The following is a 19,844-nucleotide window of genomic DNA, read 5'->3' as shown; positions in this document are numbered from 1 at the left end:
TTTCTGAATCTATAAAATGGGGATAATAGGAGCAGGCTACCTCCGAGGATGGCTGTGTGGATGAACTGAGCTAAATGCTGGGGCTGTTAGTAGTGCAAAGAAAACCCAGCAGCATTTAGGCCAGCAGTTTAACAGGTGGGGTAAAACACTGAGACATTAAGCCCAGGGTGGACTTCCACTGAAGCTCCGCCTTTCCTCTCAACAGCAGTTTATGGCCACAGAATTAAGGCAAGGGTTGAATTCCACGTGTCAAACACCAACCCTTTTCAGAAACCCAACTCTCTGGGACATCCAGGGACCCAGACTGGATTGAGAAGAAAACACAGTCGCAGGCTTCCTCCTCTCCCCGGGCTATCTGGCAAGTTGCTAACGGAGTATCGGTGCTGGACAGCTGCTTCCCTCCACTCCACTGCACGGAGCCAAGCACTAGGGATGTGACAGGTGGGCTCCCCGTGGCCTTTCTCCTTGGAGAGCAGCAGGGCCTCCGACGTTGTGGGAAGCAGGATCGCTGCTTTGGGGAAGAGAGGGGAAATCCTGTGTGTGTGTGTGTGTGTGTGTGGAGAGGATGGAGTCACTGGGTTTTCTGTCTACACAGCTGCCCATGGTGTCTGCTGCGGCTCCCCTTGGGGATGGCGGAGTTGCGAGGGATGCTCTTGCTGCTGCTCTGTGTCTCCCACTCTTCTGCCAGTAAGCGCGCTGTTTCCCTCTGCGCGGCATTAGCTGCCTGGGTAGCGTGGCGTGGCGGGGGGGGGGGGGGCAGCCAGAAAAGTGAAGTGGTCCCTGATGTCCAGAGAGGGACCCAAGAGGGGATGACTCGAGGCCCTCTGCCCTGGGCAGAATGGATCAAAGCCGTGAACCGCGGGGTGCGCACATAGGAAACTGGTTTTGGAAGCCCAAGGTCAGGGCTAATCCTTAGGGCAGGAGTGTGGTTAGGGAAACAATCCAAGGGTGATGGGAAGGCCAGCTGGACAGAGGGGGCAGCTCAAGGACAGACTCCTCCTACCCCCAGCCCCCACCTGCCCTTCCTGCGGTGTGTGGCTCTTTGGCTAAGCACAAACCCCCACCACAGAGCTGGTCCCTGGAGCAGCAGGGCCTTGACTGCTGAGGGTGACTTGGAGGCTGCCAGAGCCTCAGAGGGCAGAATGGGCAGCGTCTCCCCTGAACTCTAGGTGGGCAGCCGAATAGCGGCCAGTGGGCTCTGCCCCTCCGCACTGCCATCCCGGCTGGATCTGGTGCCAGACGGGAGACATGGGACAACTCCCAACCCCCTGTAAAGGCCCTGCACGTTCCCCAGCCTCCTCTTCCTCCTTGCAGCCCCAAAGAGGCCAGGGAACTACCAGAAAACACAGAAAGGGCCTCCACCCCTGGCCACCACCACTCCAGTTAGAAAGCTAGAGTTAAGTGATCCTGGGCAAACAATTTTTTTTCTGGGTTGTATTTCCCCATTAAATGCCGACCTTATGCGGGTTTTCTAAGGTTAACAGAGCTAGCCAGCTACAACTTTGCAAAAGTGAAGGTGATTGTCACACATGGGTGGGTTCTTGTTGGGTTAGGAAAAGATGGGTTAATGTCCTGTACCATAGATGGCCAATGTCCCAAGAGAAAATCAGATCAGAGACAAGGAGTCTTGTCTCTGGTGGTTTGGAAGCACTTTAGTGGCCTTACAAACCTCATTGTGCTGACAATCATGTCTGTCATTGTTCCAGTAAAGTCTCCTGATGTCCATTAATGGAGATGTTGGGTCACATGATGCCCCACACTGTGGTCCTTTTATGATGATTCTGTATGTTACAATCAGTGCTAGAGCCATGCTTTGGAAACTCACTGTTTTTGGTGCTCACCTTAAAGCCTGCCCAGACTTCAAGCCTGGGGCAGAATCCACGCCTCTTCCTGTGAATACTCTGGGTGAGGCTCTCTTGTGCCCCATGCCTCCCTGTACGGCCATCACTCTGCAGCACGCCACTGAGACAGGCTCCTGAAATCCATCCCTGGAAGCCCAAGCTCTAGCCCAACATCTGGCAGCACGGTGTGCAGTTGGATGCATGGCTGAAAAAACAGTCACTCATCACCCGACACAAACAGTCTGCAGGTGGAACCCATCGTGTGACATCCATGGTTCATGGACACCGATTTGGAAGTGACAAATGGGTGCTTGTGGTTCGGGATGTGCAAACAGCCACCAGAGCGGTGACTTACATCCTTAGGAAATGGAACTGTCCGTTCTGCCATTGGTTTAGCATTATTGATTGTGGGGATACAGTAAGCAAAGTGCTTTCCCAAAACTTCAGCTCATGTCATCTCTGCACCCCCAAGGAGAGTGTAGGTCCAGGATTACTACTCCATATTTCAAAAGAAGGAACTGAAGCCCTGGGAAGGGAAGTGGCTCACACCATACTAGAGGTCGACTTGACCTTGGATTCTGCACCCAAGCCCTCCCTGAATACACATTGAAATTGATCAGAAAACGCAACATGCAGTCTGGGCTGAGTCCCTGCCCTCCATTCTGCTTAGGCGGGGAGAAGGGGGCTGCCCTGGGTCCTGTAGGGAGGTCAGGAACAGAGCAGGGCATACGGACAGAGAAGGAGGACACGGGTCAGTGGAGCGAGTCAGCAGCTGGACCAGCAAAGCGGCGCACGTGGATACCATCCTGTAATGGTGCCTGGAAAGGGGGAGGCTCAGCTCGGCCAGCCCAGGGCTCTGAAGCAGTCCCTTTAGGACCAGAAAAGTTTCCTGTTCTAAACTCCTAAACCCTATAGAACTTTTTTTTTTTTTTTTTTAATACAGGGCAATATAGCCCTACTGGACCAACCTGGGGCTGGCAGGAGGCGCAAGCAGACCACTTAAAAGAATCACCAATATTTAACTGCCATTGGAAACAAACTGTCCAGTTGGAGGTGGCCCACTGGGGGCTCAGGAAGGCCAAGGCCAAGCAGGCCTGGGCGTGGCCAGAAATAGCCCCACCAGCCAGGACCTTTCAGCACCTTGACCACAGGGAGAGAGGCAGTGCTGGGTTGGTAGAGTCCCTCTGTCCATGCTCTGGGTCATTTGCTGGGCACCTGATAGGTGCCAGGCACCATGCTAGCCCTTAGGGACACACTGGCAAGCCAGATAGACATGGGAAGGAGAGCCAGGTGTGCCAACGGCCTGTGAGCAACCGTAGGGGCCAACTATAGGCTATGAAATGTGGCTGGGATGTGGACGGTGAGGGGCTGAAAGGATGGATCTTGGGTCCATCTGGACCGGCCCTATAGCCTACCGGCCACGTCACTTGGCCAAGTGCTCACTTGCTCTCACCTACAAACTGAGAATGGTGGAGCCCAACGCCCACCCGCAGTGTTGCTGGGGGAACTGTCTGAAGTAGTGGATATGAGGGCAGTTCCCCAGCCTTTGGGTTTCAGGACCTTTTCATACTTGTAAAAATTATTAGGAATTCTAAAAGGGTTCTTGGCTTATGGGGCTGTATCTTTCTGTGTTTAACCGTACTAGAGATTAAAACTTGGAAAAATGTAGGTTCACACATTCAGGAGCTCTCAGGGTGATGACAGCACTTAGCCTCTGGGACACCCGTGCCAGGACGAGAAGGCAAAGAGCAAGTAAAGGCTTAGTGTTCCTACACGAACAGTGGCTACCTTGCCATCCGGAGGCCCCGGATGACACCGTGAGAGCTGCCGTGTATACAGAAGGGGTCAGAGTCTGCCTGCTAAGTGCTCAATGGCTAACCTTTCATTTCAATAGTGTAACATGGTTCTCAGGTTCCAGGCTCAAAGGTCAACAGTCTAATGTAGTTGTCAGGTTCAAAGACACCACCATACATCTTTTAGGTGACAACCGTCCAGAATAGTAAGAACCCTCCCCGCCCCAGGTCGAGTTATGACAAGCAAGCTGGGGGTCCTGAGGGCTGGTGGGGTGCTGGTGCTCACAGGCAACCACCGGAAGTGAGGCTCTGCACCCACTTCAGCAGACTGTGGTATCCAGAGATCCTCCAGCGTGGACGAGTCCGAGGAGAACGTGGTCAGCAGCACGGAGTTCCCGTGGGTGGTGTCGGTGCAGGACTCGCAGTACGTCCACCTGGCTTTCGGCTGCATCCTCAGCGAGTTCTGGATCCTCAGCATCGCATCCGCCTTTCAGAACAGGCCAGTGCCCCGCGGGCAGGGCTGGGTCCACCCTGTTCCCTGCTTGGGCTGAGAGGAGGGACAGAGAGGGAGGGAGGGAGGGAGGGAGGGAGAGAGGGAGAGAGAATCTTCCATCTATTGGTTCAGTCCCCAAATGCCCCCAACAGCCAGCTCCGGGCCAGGCCAAAGCCAGGAGCCAGAAACTCCACTCAGGTCTCCCACGTATGGGTGGCAAGGGCCCAGGCATTTGGGGCACCTTCCTTTGCCTTCACAGGCTCATCAGCAGGCAGCTGTGTTGGAAGTAGAGCAGCCTGGACTTGAACAGGTGCTCATATGGGATGCTGGCATCGCAGGTGGCACCACAATGCCAGCTCTTCACATTTGTCTAACAGCTCCAATGCAGTCTAGTTTTTTTTTCCCCCCATAGGCTGTGCCTCAAAACTCCTCCAGCCTCTACCAGTTATCCAGTTCCAAAACCACTTCCACCGTCTTTTGCCACCTGATACAATAGCAACCCACTTTTCAGAGCCAAAATCTGTGTCAGTCTGCTAAGGGTGACAATAGAAATTATTTCTCCAAATTCTGGAGGGCAGAAGTCCAATCCATGGGCAGGGTTGGTGTCCCTGAGGCTTCTTTCTTGGGCTTGCAGATGGCTGCCTCCTTGCTGTGTCTTCTCACAGCCTGTTCTCTCTGTGTGCTCACCCCTTGACCTCTTCCTCTTCTTGTAAGGACAACAGCCCTGTTGTATTTTTATTCTGCTTTCCACCGTAGAGTTATAATTCAAGTAAACACCAAAATCCTCTGCTTCTTTCTGGAAAATTCTCTCTAGACTCTCTACTGTGGCCCACAGCAGAATTCCTACCTGTTCCCTTCTTTTCTTCTCTTAATTTTAATTAAATGTTTTAGCATTCACCTGAATTCATTTACGTATTTGTACATCCCTATGATATTGCATTAGCTGTAATTGTGTTTCAACTCCTAGAAAAGATGAGGAAATTGGTCTACACATCTGTCTCTTTCTAACTTCAGTTATGCTATGCAGTTGTTGCCAGGGTTTACATTTTTACTCTATAACTTAAAAGTTTTCTTTTGTTTTTAGTCCACTATTATAATAAATTCTACACTTTCTGACAGTTCTGTTTGGACTTTCTCCATTCAACACGAGGTTTAGCTAAAATTTGTCTTCAAGTAATTTCTTTTTTTAAGATTTATTTTATTTATTTGATAGACAGTTACAGAGAGAGGCAGAGCCAGAGAGAGTGAGCAAGGTCTTCCATTCGCTGGTTCACTCCTCAAATGACCAATGGTGAAAGCTAAGCTGATCCAAAGCCAGGAGCCAGGTGCTCCTTCCAGGTCTCCCACGTTGGTTCAGGGGCCCAAGGACTTGGCCCATCCTCCACTGCTTTCCCAGGCCACAGCAGAGAGCTGGATCGGAAGTGGAGCAGCTGGGACTCAAACCAATGACCATATGGGATGCCGGCACTGTAGGCTGCAGCTTTAACCCTCTGCACCACTGCGCTGCCCCTCAGCAGTTTCTTAAAAGGCTCCCAAGAACTGTTATTCCCTTGGCCTTTGCATATTCAGAAATGTTGTACTGCCCTTCAGCCTGAATGGCCTAACTTGGGTATGAATTCATGGCCTACAACTTGGCTCTTTTTGAGGACTTTATTATGGGCGTCACCCCACCTCGCCGCTACCCTGGCTTCTGGTATCAGACCTTGCTGTGGGGAAGTCTGAGGCCACTCTGGTTTCTTCTCTGTAAGAAGGGTGATCATGCATCCTGTATGCATGAGAAGCTTGGTTTACACCTGTTATCCCAGCATCCTGCTGTCAGCACCTCCTTTCATTTTCCCAAGTTCCCAGGGTTGGACAATAAACTATATGGCTAAATTTAAGAGGACTTCATCTTTGTTGGTCTAGATGCTCAAGGAGTCCTTCTTAATCATTCAAGTCTAGCAACCTTACTGGCAATGCCAGGTCTTTCCCATTTGCCCCTTCAGATCCACTTTCTACTCTTTTCCATCCTGCTAAGGTCCCAGGAAACAGAACAGTGGGGGTCCCACCAATGGTCTTTCTTGCCTTTTGGGTTCTAGTTGGGTTTGAACAAGGGGATTGCAGACAAGAGTGGAGTGAGGAGAATAAGGTCCAGGTCCTTATTCCCTTGAGGGGTTCAAGCAGACTGGCTGCCTCCTCCACTAAGGGACCACTCCCTGTCATCCAGCGCCTCCAGGCGGCACCAGCCCTGTGTGGTGACCCCAGCCCATGTCGTACAGTACCCAGAAGACTGCACCATTCCTGTGCTTTCTCCACGTCCTCCCCAGTCTCTGTGACAAGTGCCTTTACTAAACTCTCTGCTCTGCACCTCGCTGGAGTGTGCCAGGACACATCTCCATGCTCATTATTCTGCACCATCCTCCCCCCACCCTGCTTGGGACAGAATACTCTTCCAAACTCAACAGTCAGGTCTTATTTCTGGAAAACTTGCTTTCCTTCAAAGAGTTATCCATGTATGTGAAAGAGTTATAGAGGGCCACATACACAGAGAATCTTCCTGGTTCACTCCCCAGATGGCTCCAACAGCCAGAGCTGGGCCAGGCTGAACGCAGGTCTCTCATGTGGGTGGCAGGGGCCCAAACACTTGGGCTATCTTCCGTTGCTTTTCCCAGGTCATTAACAGGGAGCTGGATCAGAAATGGAACACTCTATTGACATCAACTAGCATCTATGTGCTGGCATCGCAGGTGGTGACTTAACCCACGGCACCACAAGGCTAGGCCCAGGGAAACTTTTTTAAATTATGTCTTCAAGATTTTATCTTCCATTGTTTTGGTTACCTTCATTGTGCTATGCTGACTCTGCTTGAACCGCCATATGTGTCATTTTCCTCCCTAGCCTTTAAAAGTTGTTTATTTCATTTCATCTTGGTTGCTTTTCTCAGCCTACCTTCTTCGCCCCTCATCACATTTTCTGGGGTTCCTCTTCTCCTTTATGCGGTTTCCAATCTGGCCTTCATTTCGGTGGCAGTTTTCTTCCCATGTCTTTGCTGAGAACCTTCTGAACCAGGTATTTCTGAGCTCTCAGGAATCAGCTGTCATCACTCACTGTGCCCCTGCCATCCTTCACGGCTGCCAGCAGCCCTTCCTCTAAGGTTTGGATTGTCCGGTGTCTCTTGGTTTCATGGTGTTTGCATTTATTTCTCATTCTTGTAGTCCTTGGGTGAATCCTGAGAGAAGAAATGGCAACATCCAGCTTAACTCCACTGCTGTTAAAATTGGAACTTCTTCCAAAGTGTATTTATAGAGCATGTAATGTAGAAAGATGCTTGTGGCTGGCGCCGCGGCTCACTAGGCTAATCCTCCGCCTTGTGGCGCTGGCACACCGGGTTCTAGTCCCAGTCGGGGCACCGGATTCTGTCCCGGTTGCCCCTCTTCCAGGCCAGCTCTCTGCTGTGGCCCAGGAGTGCAGTGGAGGATGGCCCAAGTGCTTGGGCCCTGCACCCCATGGGAGAGCAGGAGAAGCACCTGGCTCCTGCCATTGGATCAGCGCGGTGCGCCGGCCGCAGCGCGCCTACCGCGGCGGCCATTGGAGGGTGAACCAATGGCAAAAGGAAGACCTTTCTCTCTCTCTCTCTCTCTCTCTCTCTCTCACTGTCCACTCTGCCTGTCAAAGAAAAAAAAGAAAGATGCTTGTATTAAAATGCTAAGTGTTAAAAGCATGAGTGAAAATTACCACCTTGGTATAACTACACCTACATTTAAACAAATAAATAAACAAACAAATAAAAAAGAAAACCTGTCTATGCACAGAAAAAAAGTTAATCAGTGATACCAAGCTAACAGATTAATTACTTGTGGGTGGTGAGACACACGGAGTTAAACTGGGCTCACAAGGGAGAGCACAAGCCTAGGGATTGAGAACAATTTCCTGGAGACTAAGTACAAAGGGAGGGTAACTGAATGAGCACGAAAAAAAGAAAACCATGAAGCTCCCTTGGTTCCTTGACTTGTCGAGATTCTCTCGCTGTCTCTCCAGGAAGGACGCTATCGTTGTGGTCGGCATAGCTAACATGGACCCCAGACAGACTGCTCACACAGAGTATCCGGTCAATACTATCATCATCCACGAGGACTTCGATAACCACTCAATGAACAACAACATAGCCCTCCTGAAGACAGACTCAGCAATACACTTCAACGAACTGGTCCAGTCCATCTGCTTCCTCGGCAGAAGGCTGCACATGCCACCAGCCTTGCGGAACTGCTGGGTGTCGGGATGGAACCCCACGTCTGCAGTTAAAGCATTCCTTCTCCTAGAGCAGGCTGTGTGTGCGCTAGCAGTGACGGGGTGGGAGTGACTTGGCTGAACTGCTCTGGGGTTAGCTCGATAACTCAGGTTTCTTGAGGTTCTAGAGTGGGGCTGGAACCTTTACCTAGCCAATCAGCCAAAATTCCCAGCACTTGCCCTTTCTGCGACCATTCTTACATCGTGTTGGTCCTTTTACCTCTCTGTTTACATATTCAAGTTCAAAGCAAAGTAGTTTGCATAAAGATTAGACACAGAAAAGGGATTCAGAAGAACATCTTCTGCTCCCATTTGGATATGTGAATGGCAGGCGTGCTGCTTAGGGATGACCTTCTTGTTCATTCTTGGCCTCTCTGTTGCATGGTCCAGACAGGAAATCACATGACGATGAGCATCCTGAGGAAAATCTCCGTGAAAGACATCGACCTGTGTTCCTCACGCAAACTCAAGAAAACGGGATGTGGCCACCACCTAGAGCAGGAAACTGAAGCCGTCTGCTTGGTAAGAACATGACAGAGTGGAAGCCAAATGCTGAGGGGACGCATTGGTCACATCAAGGGGGAGCCTCAGGACTGCCTCTTGCTGGAGGGGAGGGGCTATGACTTGGATTCCCGACTGTCTCTGGGGTGCGCAGCGCTTGGCAGATAGCAAGTGCTCAGTGAAAGCCTGCCGAGTGGACTAACCAGACACCACACTCGGTAGGACCTGAGTCAGCCCTGTGACAGCGGGGGCCATTTGTGTTCACCTTCTCTGGAGCCTCACTCCCCTCCAATGACATTGCTTATCAGATAACGGGTTTTCCTTCTGTAAGCCCTGCCGCCCACCCACACAAGGCCCTCCTACTATCTCAGGAGACTCTGCAGACGTCACAAACACCTGGTTCAGGCCCCGTGTGGCTCGCCAGGATCACCTAGTTGACAAGTGCTGGTGTAAAGACGGGAACCTGGGTCTAACAGATCTCCAGGCAGAGTTTCTCTCTCCTCTACTCTAAAATTGTCTTTGTAAGACGCTGATCCCCACTCTCTTCTAAATCAGGACTCTCTGGTTAGGAAATCTTTTTTCCCAGAGGATCTATAAGGGTATCTTTAGAATAAGGGAAAGAAATGCATATGTACAGATAATTCTTTCTAAATTTCATTTCATTGTGAAAGCATGGGCCACCTCTCATTAAGCAGTGTGTCCTTGCAGAGTTGGTTCAACATCTATTGAGTGCCTACTTTGTACGAGTCTGTCTGCCAAGTGGAGGACCTCAGTGACTTTTTAACTAGATGATATGTTAAAATATAGTAGAAGACCTAGCTAATTAATAAAATCCTGCCACTAACCAATTCATCCGTCCAGCACTATACTTAATTAGATTCGAGATGCCATCAATGGTAGAAAACACCACTGTTTTATATAATAACAAGAAATAAAAAGATGCTGCCAGTTAAACACCAACATCACCTGATTCTAGGTTCAAAGTTGTTAACTCAATGGAATATGGTAAACTGTGCTCTAAGCGACTGACCTTTTACCTGCAAAGTTCAGATGGGTTTTTCACTGTGGCACACTTATAAATGGTCATGTGTGTTTGAATAGGATCGTCCTTGCAAACTGTCTGGTAGTGACTTGTCAACCTAGAATCCTTCCTGTCTTGGAAATGCGTTCTAGTGTCCAGAGGGCCACCAAGTCACACCGCTCATATGTAGAATAAACCATCAGGTTCAGTATCTCCTAATGCAGTTCCCCCAGAAATCTAACAAAAGCAGAGTCACTCTGAATGCATCTCCCACTCCAAAACAAACAATGCATGACCGTTAGGCCTTTTGCTGAATGTCAAGGAAAGGGTTAGCAAATGGAGGTGGCCCTCAGAGCCTGGCTCCCCTGGGAGATGAGGCAGGGCTGCTCCAGAGGTGCACTTGGTATTTTTTTGTCTCAGCTCCTTTTGCTCCAGAAGTCAGAGCCCTGCAAGAGGATGGGGAAGAGAAAAAGCAGCATATTCTGCTCCTGGTAGAACAGCACCCTACCAAACCATGGCCCATGGCTGGGGACTTCGATCAAACTATCATTCATCAAACCACCCTCAGTTGAGTTCTATTCTTTCTCAAGTTAAAAAACCATAGTTAAGACAAACTGGAAATGAGACTGGAGGAAGGCGGGGAGACCACACCAATCTTGGCCAGGAGGCTTCCACGTACCGGCTGGACTTCACAGGATATAGACGAGGGACTGTTCTCCACACCTGGGGTAACCAGCCAGGATGCTGGGATGAAATCTCTACCCTCTGCTGTTGGGAGACTGTGAAACACTGGAAAATCTAGGGTGCCGTACTGAAGGAGTTCCTTCCATCTAATGAGAGGCACAGAACAAAGCCCAGAGGGTCTTCCTCGTGTGTATGGCCTCGGCCTGATGAGAGGCTGCCAGGGGATGATGCGGGCTCTGCAGAGTGCGGCTCCTGGCTGCTCTGTGGAGCCGCTCCTTTCTTCTCCCATTCACCCCCATTTCTGCTCTGGGGCAGCTTCCTAGACAGCTGGAGGCTTACTGGAAGAGGACACCCAAGACAAAGTCAACACCCGGCCTGCGGAGGGCACGGGGCCGAGGTGGCCACTCCTTGGCCCTTCTGTGTCTCCTTGTCGAGTCTGTTCAGACTGTTTCCTGCTGTCCGCTGCAACCCCAGTCTGTGTCAGGCCACTGCCCAGCTGCTCCAGCCAGGCAGGCCACACCGGTCAAAGATGGCTAGTGGCCCTTTGGATGACTAACCCTCTTTTGTGACAGGGCTGAGATGGGGGTGGGGTTTTCCTTTTAGCCAGGCCTGGGGTGGAGGATGGGCAGGGCAGACAAGGTAAATCATACCTAGTAGTTGTCTTACTGCTTTTCCCATTTTTCTCAACTTTTCACTGAAAAGGGATGTTTTATCAGCATTGAAATGAAAAAAACTAGTATTTTTCTGAGTGCATACCATATGCCAGGCACGGTGCTAGGCATTCTGCACGTCTTTCAGGCATCCACTGTGTCCCACTCCGGCTCAGAGAGAGCTGGGGCACTTGCCCAGAGTCACATGTCTACGTCTAGCTAACTGTGCCAAGCTTCTATCCACTCACCTTCCGTGAGGTGAGGTATGTGTGTGGCAGAATTCCCGAGTCCCAGAGGACTGCTCCCTCGGGAACAGGGAAGGCTTCAGCATGGAGAGGGCTGGTAAGCAGGTGGAGAGATGGGCAACTGCCTTGTGGAAAAGCTGGGAACCTTGCTAGTTCCCCGGGAAGCTGGGACTGCAGGTGGGAGAGAGGAGCATAAACCAAGGATGCGATCGGGAAAGAAAAGAGAAGGGAAAGTGTGAGCATTCCAGACAGGAAAGGCAGAAATGCCAACCTGGGAGGGAGGAAGAGCCACGAGAGGAGGATTTAGTCCAAGTCCTGGAAAGGGACAAGAAAATATGAACCAGGAAGCTCCAGGCCATCTGCAGAAGCCCGCAGATAATTTGCATAATAAAAGGAAAAGTCATCTTGTTGGAATGTGTCCTGGTAGCTTCTCAGATTTGAAATGATATCCTCTAGTTTGCCCCATTTCCAGTGAGAACCAGTATAAAACATTTCTAGAACAAAGAGTAAATTGCCCAAGGATGTATTGAAAAAGAAAACACATTTTCCCGAGACCTGAAGCCTTTTGTCCTTTGTCACAGGGAGAACCAGGAAACCCGATTATGTGCCAGCTACAGCGGTCGGATCTGTGGGTCCTGAGGGGAGTCCTGACCGAAGGTGGCGAGCCATGCCCTGGCCTGTTTCTATACACCAAGGTGGAAGACTACAGCGACTGGATCACGTCCAAGACGAGAAGGGCCAGTCCTCCCCTGTCTTCCCTCCACCACTGGGAGGAGCTGATGTCTTTCCCCAAGGACGAGTCGCAGCGTCACGGTGTCGTGACACAAAGTGTGCACATTCAGCTGGACCATGTCGCATGGTCCCAAACAAAGACCACCATGCATCCATGGCCAGCAAACAGCTCTAGAGACAGTCTAGACTTCAGGGAAAAGAGCCTGGGGGAGCCGCGCAGTTCCTCTGAGCAGGCCATACAACCCGCGTACTATGACTATTACGGAGGGGAGGCTGGGCAGGGTGGGTCTATCGCAGGCCAGAACAGGTTGCATCAGCCCCAAGAAATGTTCTCCGTTTTCTTTGTGCTTGCATTCTTTTGTGGCGGTGTCTAGTCTAGGAGCTAACTCACCACGCTGAAGAGTAAGCTCAGAATGGTGAGTGCCAGGCATTCACCATGCTGTTTGGGTGTCTGGTTTTGATAGTTCCACACCTGGGTGCCACAGATAGGCCCACAGCACACACGGGGCCGGCTCTCCCTCCTCTGTCCCACTCCCACCTGCGGGAAGGTCACTTTCAAAATTTGTGCTTGTGAACTAAATGTGGGCTTACAAGTGCCAAACTATTAGAGTGCCCTGTGGTTCTTTCAGTGTTAATGGTTCCAGGGGCCAGGCTGTGAAAACACTCCCTGTGGGCAGATGTGGCCCGGGACATGACGGTCAGCCTGGCTGGGGAGTCGGGGACACCAGCCAGCACAGGGAGCAGTGAGAAGACCCCGTGACTAGAAAAGAGCTGGTTGCTTTAATGGATCACTTCTTGGTCTGCCAGCCAGGGCCTGCCTCTGGCTGCTTCCCAGAGGCCAAATTGCCTGCGATTACTCATTGGTTGTTTTCATTTTATTCCAAGATTTGCGGTAGCCTTTTAAGGACATCTGCAAAGAGGAAAAAGGGGGAGAGGGGAGAAGGTCACTTGGGAAAAACTGAATGTGGCTATTCAGAATGCAGCCCTCCTCCAGCCCTGCTGATGGTCACAGACAACCCTGTGGGGACAGCGCCACCAAGGGGCAGGGCTCACTGGCAAGAGTCTTGTCAGCAATGTGAAGGGAGAAGTGGCAGGTTCCTGCTGCGACCCCCTGCTGCTTCTCAGCTCCAGATCTGATGGCCCAAATGTGGACTGTCACTTACTCCTGGCCACCAAGTGGCCCCAGGAAAGGCAGGAGAAACTAGCATGGGAAATGCAGCCTGGGTCCAGAGGTGAAAGCATCGAGCTCCCAGTTTCCCAAGTGGCCTGCCTGGCTTTTCAAGGCACTCTCACCACGTCTGTCTAAGTGACGCCGGTTTGCAGCCACCGTGGCAGCTGCAGTACTCAGCATCCCAGTTCCGTGTCACCCACATTCCTCCAGCAGCTCACAAGGAGCAAGGATGCTTCCCATGAACACTGTACCATATCCAGAGGCCGCAGAGACCCATGGCAACTGTGTAAGAGCTTGCAACTGGGTTCTGAGTGATATTAAAAATCCGTTATCATTTTTAAAAAAATTGGTTTCTCCATGTATAAAACAGCAATCACTAAATTACCCATGGCGTGGAGGGATTCATGAAGGAAACAGCAGCTATAAAACACTATTCCCACAGGCTCCCTCCCTGACCCCTGAAAAGATCCCGTCCCTGACAGTGAAAAGGGAGCTTTTTAAAAGCAATCATTTGGGGTTAACAGTCGAGGCAGTGGTGAGATTTGTTCACAGGTGCTGCCGTGCAAATATCTGCGTTCCTGAGCAAAAATGTCGAGGGCACACAGGCCCACTCATCCATCCCATCGCCAGTGCTGAGTCAGCGAGACTGGACCCCACCATGGGGCTCCCGGGACCCACCTCTGCGATCTCCACTTTCCTCTCCCACATCTTGATGCTCTTCTCCAGGTCCCCATTGAGGATCTTCTCCCGGACGTACACCATCACCCGGGGCGCTCGGAACTCTGCCAGCTGCCTCCGCAACTTCTTGTTCGCAGCCTCAGCTTTGGCCCGGTCCTGGGTGGAGAAAGATGGGTTGTGCACAGGGAGTCCTGGTGGCACCTGCCTTGTGGACTCCCGGCTCTGACACCTCTCCTCAGAGGTTCAATGCAGTTCAAAAATAGTAGCTACATTTTCAAAGGGGTGGGGAATCAGAAGATTCCGATTTTTGACAGATCCTGATGTCTGAATCCAGTTCACAAACACCAGTCTAAACCAGTCCTTTCTTTTCCTACCCCTTGATAAAGGAACATGTTTTCCTTATTTGGACTTCTTAAATTTTTTCTGTGTGTGAAAATGGTATATTTAAGCTTTGATCAGTTTCAATTCACTTTTCTGTCTTCTTTTATTGTAAGATACAATTATAAGAAATGCTGCCATAAATATGGATGTACAGAGTCCCTGGGTTTTTTATTTGTTTGTTTGTTTTGTTTTGTTTTGTTTTTTGAGATTTATTTGAAAGGCAGAGTTACAGAGAGGCAGAGGCAGAGAGAGAGATTTCCATCCACTGGTTTACTCCTCAAATGGCCACAATGGCTGAAGCTGGGCTGCTCTGAAGCCAGGAGCCAGGAGTTTCTTCCTGGTCTCGTCTCCCACACGGATACAGGAGTCCAAGGACCTGGACCATCTTTCGTTGCTTTCCCAGAAGTGGAACAGTTGGGTCTCGAACCAGTGCTCTTAATGGGATGCTGGCACTTCAGGCAGTGGCTTTACCTGCTACTCCACAGTACTGTTCCCCCACCCCTTGTTTTCAATTCTTTTGGGTTTATACCTCAGAGTAGAATTGCTGGAACCTACAGGAATTTAATTTTTGAGGAAGCCCTATCTTAAATTTTTTTAAATTCACAGTACAATTAACTAGAACACTTCTAATTGAGTGGACTTTTCTGAATTAACACAGTCTTAAATTTTACTTTACCAATTGTTTTGTGCAACCAACACATTCACTTCAAGTGGTCTAACAGTACACAGCGACAAGTTCCCATCACTTTGTTCCCTCATCATGAAGATCTCTTTCCCAGAAATGGAAACAACACCTCTTTTTAGGTTGTATGCATCTGTCTAGAGATCTATGACTTTATAAATATTAAACATGCTTCCTTTTTTGACACAGACAATAGCATCTTCTATTCACTTTTACTTACCTGGCTTTTTTTTCACTCAATAAATCCTGAGGACCCTTTTATCAGCACATAAAGGATTTCATCATTCTTTTTGACAGCTACATATTTTTCCTTATGGATGTACAGTAATTCAGTGAGTCTCCCATAAACAGTCACTTAGCTTTCAGTACTCTGCTATCATAACAAACAGTGGCATGATTACTAATCGTCTGGCTATATGTCATATGGTAAATATGCAAGTATAAGTTTACAATTAGTGAACTAAATGTAGTTTATCCTAAATTTCACTAATTGTGAAATTGCTTGTTCTGAGGCTGTGGTTCTCACCTGGAGGCAATTTTGCCCCCCAGAACATTTGGCAACATCTGGACACATTTTTGTCACAGCTCGGGGAGGGGTGCTACTGGCACCTAACATGTTGGCTAAGGTATTTTGGTCAAGAATGTTACTGAACATGCTACAATGCACAGGATAACCTCCACAAGAAAGAATTATCCAGTCTAAAATATCAGAAGCACCAATCAATGGTGGGGAACCCTACCCTAAGCCTGTATACATCCTTTTTTTTTAAGATTTATTTATTTGAAAGTCAGAGTTACACAGAGAGAGGAGAGTCGGAGGTGGTGGTGGTTTCCATCCAATGGTTCACTCTCCAATTGGCCACAATGGCCAGAGTTGCACTGATCCTAAGCCAGGAGCCAGGGGCTTCTTCTGGGTCTCCCACTTGGGTGCAGAGGCCCAAGGACTTGGGCCATCTTCTACTGCTTTCCCAGGCCATAGCAGAGCACTGGATCAGAAGTGGAGCAGCCAGGTCATGAACAGGTGCCCATATGGGATGCCAGCACTTCAGGCCAGGGCATTAACCCGCTGTCCCTTCTATAGTTAGCTTTTTGTTGGCAGGAGAAAGTACCTGAAAGCTACTCTTTTCACATTTTTTTCAGTATGTAAAATTATTAGCCATAGTTATAATTCCTTATATATTTAGACTTAATCATCCTACCTTACTGTAGAGTTGTACCCCTTAATCCACATCCCACCTTTCCTTATTTTCTCTCCCTCGCTTACCTTGGTAATCCCCATTCTACCAACCTGGGGCAAGCATCTGGCAGAGCAGTTAAGACTTCACTTAGGGGGGCCAGCGCTGTGGCAAATCAGGGTAAAGCCCTGGTCTGCAGTGCCAGTGTTCAGTATGGGCGAGGTTTCGGGTACAGGGCTCCACTTCCAATCCAGCTCTCTGCTATAGCCTGGAAAGCCAGTGGAGGATGGCCCAAGTCCTTGCACCCCTGCACCTACGTGGGAGACCTGGAGGAAGCTCCTGGCTCCTGGCTTCAGCCTGGCACAGCTCTGGCCATTGCAGTCATCTGGAGAGTGAACCAGCAGATGGAAGACCTCTCTCTCTCTCTCTCTCTCTCTCTCTCTCTCTGCCTCTCCTTCTCTTCCTGTGTAACTCTGACATTCAAATAAATTAAAAATCTTTAAAAACTGATAATAATAAAATAAAAAGGGCCTCAAAGACTGGAAACACCTTGCCCCTGCAAAGGGGTCTGACCATACGTGTATCAGAATGTGGAATAATTAATACTTCAGGGTGCTGTTGAAAGCAAAAGAACAATCAGTGAGCGATTAGTAGAGTCTAATAGCTAGGTGTGGTACTGTAGAGAGAGACCAGCCAGAAACAGGGGGATGCAAAGTCCAAGAGAGCTCATGTGAAATGCCACCGTCCAGAGCTGTTACAGAGCTGTGTGCGAACCAAGGCTGCCCTTGCTGAGGAGCAATGCTGGAGCCTACCAACGACAGGGAAAGCCAACCTTACTGATCCAGTGCAGCCGAGTCACTGAACAAGCAACGAGCAAAAACAGCCAAAAAGGGGTTGGGGAGACATCAAAATCAAGAGTTACCATACTGGGGGGGCTAGTGCTATGTCACAGCAGGTTAAAGCCCTGGCCTGCAGCGTTGGCATCCCATGTGGGCTCCAGTTTGAATCCTGGCTGCTCCACTTTCAGTCCAGCTCTCTGCTATGGCCTGGGAAAGCAGCAGAAGATGGATCAGGTGCTTGGGTCCCTGCACCCACATGGGAGACCTGGAGGAAGCTCCTGGCTCCTGGATTCAGATTGGCCTGGCTCCAACCATTGTGGACATTTGGGGAATGAACCAGCAGATGGAAGACCCCTTTCTCTCTCTCTGCCTCTGTGTAACTTTTTCAAATAAATAAATAAATCTTTAAAAAAATAGTAATTTCTACCTCTTCATTGTATTCTCTACCTAATAAGACATTATCATCATGTATTCCTTTAATTCTTGTAAACATAGCTTCCTTTGGTTCTTTGAAAATCTGGACTCCCTCAAAGGCAGTTTGTGTTTCCTTTTGTTTTGTTTTGTTTTTCCCTAAGGTGCATTTTCCTGTTCTTTTCTTATCTCATAATTTTTGTTGAAATCTGAATATTTTAGATAATATAGTAGCTCTTTTTGTTTTTAAAGACTTTATTGCTGTTGCTATGGCATAGCGGGTAAAGCTGGAGCATATGGGCGCCAGTTCGAGTCCCAGCTGCTCTACTTACTATCCTGCCCTCTGCTGTGGCCTGGGAAAGCAGTAGAAGAGCCCAAGTCCTTGGGCCCCTGCACCCGTGTGAAGACCCGGAAGAAGCTCCTGGCTTCTTGTTTTGGATCAGCAAACTCCGGCCATTGAGGCCACTTGAGGCGTGAACCAGCAGGGGAAGACCTCTCTCTCTCTCTTTGCCTCTGCCTCTCTGTAACTCTGCCTTTCAAGTAAATAAATAAAATCTTTTTTGGAAAAAAGAGAGAGAGAGAGATCTTCCCTCCGCTTGTCCACTCCCCAAATGGCTGCAACGGCCAGGGCTGGGCCAGGTTGAAGCCAGGAGCTTCTTCCAGGTCTCCCATGTGTGTGCAGGGGCCCAAGCATTTGGGCCATTTTCCACATTAGCAGGGAGCTGGATCAGAAACAAAGTAGCTGGGATTCAAACTGGTGCCCATATGGGATGTTTTAACTCACTGTGCCACAGTGCCAGCCTTAATATAGCAACTCCTGTGTTGTTTTTTAAAAAGATTCATTTTTATTTGAAAGAGTTATGGAAAGAGGTAGAGGTACACCCACTAGAGGAAAGAGAGAGAGAGATATCTTCCATCTGCTGGTTCACTCCCCAAATGGTCACAATGACAGGAGCCTCTTCCTGGTCTCCTGTGTGGGTGCAGGGGCCATACGAGTGGCCATATGAGATGCTGGCACCACAGGTGATGGCTTTACCCACTATGTCACAGCGCTGGCCCCAGAATTTTTTTTTTTTAATAAAGAACTAAATGTGGGTCAGCGCTGTGGCATAGCGGGTTAAAGCCCCAGCCTGAAGCACTGGCATCACATATGGGTGCTGGGTCAAGTCCTGGTTGCTCCACTTCTGATCTAGCTCCCTGCTAATGTGTCTGGAAAAGCAGTGGAGGATGGTCCAATTCTTTGGACCCCTGACCCCACAAAGGAGACCCAGAGGAAACTCCTGGCTCTTGGCTTCAAACTGGCCCAGCTCCAGCTGTTGTAGCCAGTTGGGGAGTGAATTAATGGAGGGAAGATTTCTCTCTGTTTCTCACTCTCTCTCTAACTCTAACTTTCAAATAAATCAATAAGGGGCTGGCACTGTGGCACAGATTAAGCCTCCACCTGCAGTATCAGCATCCCATATGGGTGCCAGTTCGAGACTTGACTGCTCTACTTTCGATCCAGCTCCCTGCAAATGCGCCTGGAAAGCAGCAGCAGATGACCCAAGTACTTGGGCCCCTGAACTCATGTTGGAGACCTGGATGAAGCGCGAGGCTCCTTGCTTCGGCCTGGCCTAGCCTGGGACATTGTGATCATTTGAGAATGAACCAGCACATAGAAGATCTCTCTCTGTCTCTCCTCCTCTCCCTGTATCTCTGCCTGTCAAATAAATAAATAAATCTTTAAAATAAATAATAAATCTTAAATAAAAAAAGAAAAATGAAGGTAATTATCTAGGTAATTCTAAAAGACAATATAATTGCATATTTCTTCTCTTAACTGATTTTAAAAGCAAGTGCATGAAACAACCCATACATAATTGTGTTTAGGAATCTACAACATTTAAACATATATCTGACAGTTACAGTACAAAGGAGGCAGGTTGATATAGAATTGTGTTTGAATAATAAAGTAACCCCAGTTGGTAATTCAAATCCACAGGAAGAAATGAAATCACAAATGGTAAATAATAAGGCTGACAGAACAAACTGAAAGCATTCACACATACTCATCTCCTTTCTTCTTATAACTCTTGTCCCCCTTCCCCCACACCATTTTAAAAAATTAACTAAAATGGTTCATAAGCCTAAATGTAAGAGCTAAAAATATAAAACTCTTTAAAAGGAGACAGGAGCAAATCTCCATGACATTGGGTTAGACAATGGTTTCTCAAATATGATACCAAAAGCACAACCTCAAAAGATAAATCAGATTTCATCAAAAAACTTTTGTACTGCAAAT

At 49.0% G+C, this 19,844-nt stretch overlaps 2 protein-coding genes across 6 annotated transcripts in view; one reads left to right on the top strand and one right to left on the bottom strand.

Moving 5' to 3' along the window:
* Positions 1–629: 629 nt before the first annotated feature.
* On the top strand, positions 630–12,600 carry PRSS54 (serine protease 54). Its single transcript, XM_062176433.1, has 5 exons — positions 630–687; positions 3,959–4,133; positions 8,145–8,403; positions 8,784–8,915; positions 12,076–12,600. Exons 1-5 carry the CDS (start codon positions 630–632, stop codon positions 12,598–12,600), a joined length of 1,149 nt encoding a protein of 382 aa, XP_062032417.1.
* Positions 4,118–19,844, bottom strand: part of CFAP263 (cilia and flagella associated protein 263) — a 34,381-nt gene continuing 18,654 nt past the window's right edge. For 3 of the 5 annotated variants that reach the window (XM_062176427.1, XM_062176430.1, XM_062176432.1), the window contains 2 exons: positions 14,076–14,231; positions 12,015–13,136 (listed from right to left, as the gene is read on the bottom strand). In XM_062176427.1, coding sequence (XP_062032411.1) covers positions 13,080–13,136; positions 14,076–14,231 — 213 coding nt within the window. In that variant the 3' untranslated portion in view covers positions 12,015–13,079. Of the gene's footprint in view, positions 4,182–6,984; positions 7,336–12,014; positions 13,137–14,075; positions 14,232–19,844 lie in introns of those variants that run through there. The other 2 variants (XM_062176428.1, XM_062176429.1) reach the window with 2 other exon arrangements.

Source organism: Lepus europaeus, chromosome 19 (genome assembly GCF_033115175.1).
Source record: "Lepus europaeus isolate LE1 chromosome 19, mLepTim1.pri, whole genome shotgun sequence".
In the NCBI taxonomy this organism is placed as follows: Eukaryota; Metazoa; Chordata; class Mammalia; order Lagomorpha; family Leporidae; genus Lepus; species Lepus europaeus.
Note: the sequence above shows the minus strand (reverse complement) of the source record. Positions and strands in the feature narration are given on the sequence as shown.

What these genes read in the sequence shown, in the direction of transcription:
- PRSS54 (XM_062176433.1), top strand. Translation starts at nt 630, where the DNA reads ATGGCGGAGTTGCGAGGGATGCTCTTGCTGCTGCTCTGTGTCTCCCAC. An exon ending in TGTCTCCCACTCTTCTGCCA is followed by an intron (nt 688 to 3,958) that starts GTAAGCGCGCTG and finishes CACCCACTTCAG; the next exon opens with CAGACTGTGGTATCCAGAGA. An exon ending in GATGGAACCCCACGTCTGCA is followed by an intron (nt 8,404 to 8,783) that starts GTTAAAGCATTC and finishes TGCATGGTCCAG; the next exon opens with ACAGGAAATCACATGACGAT.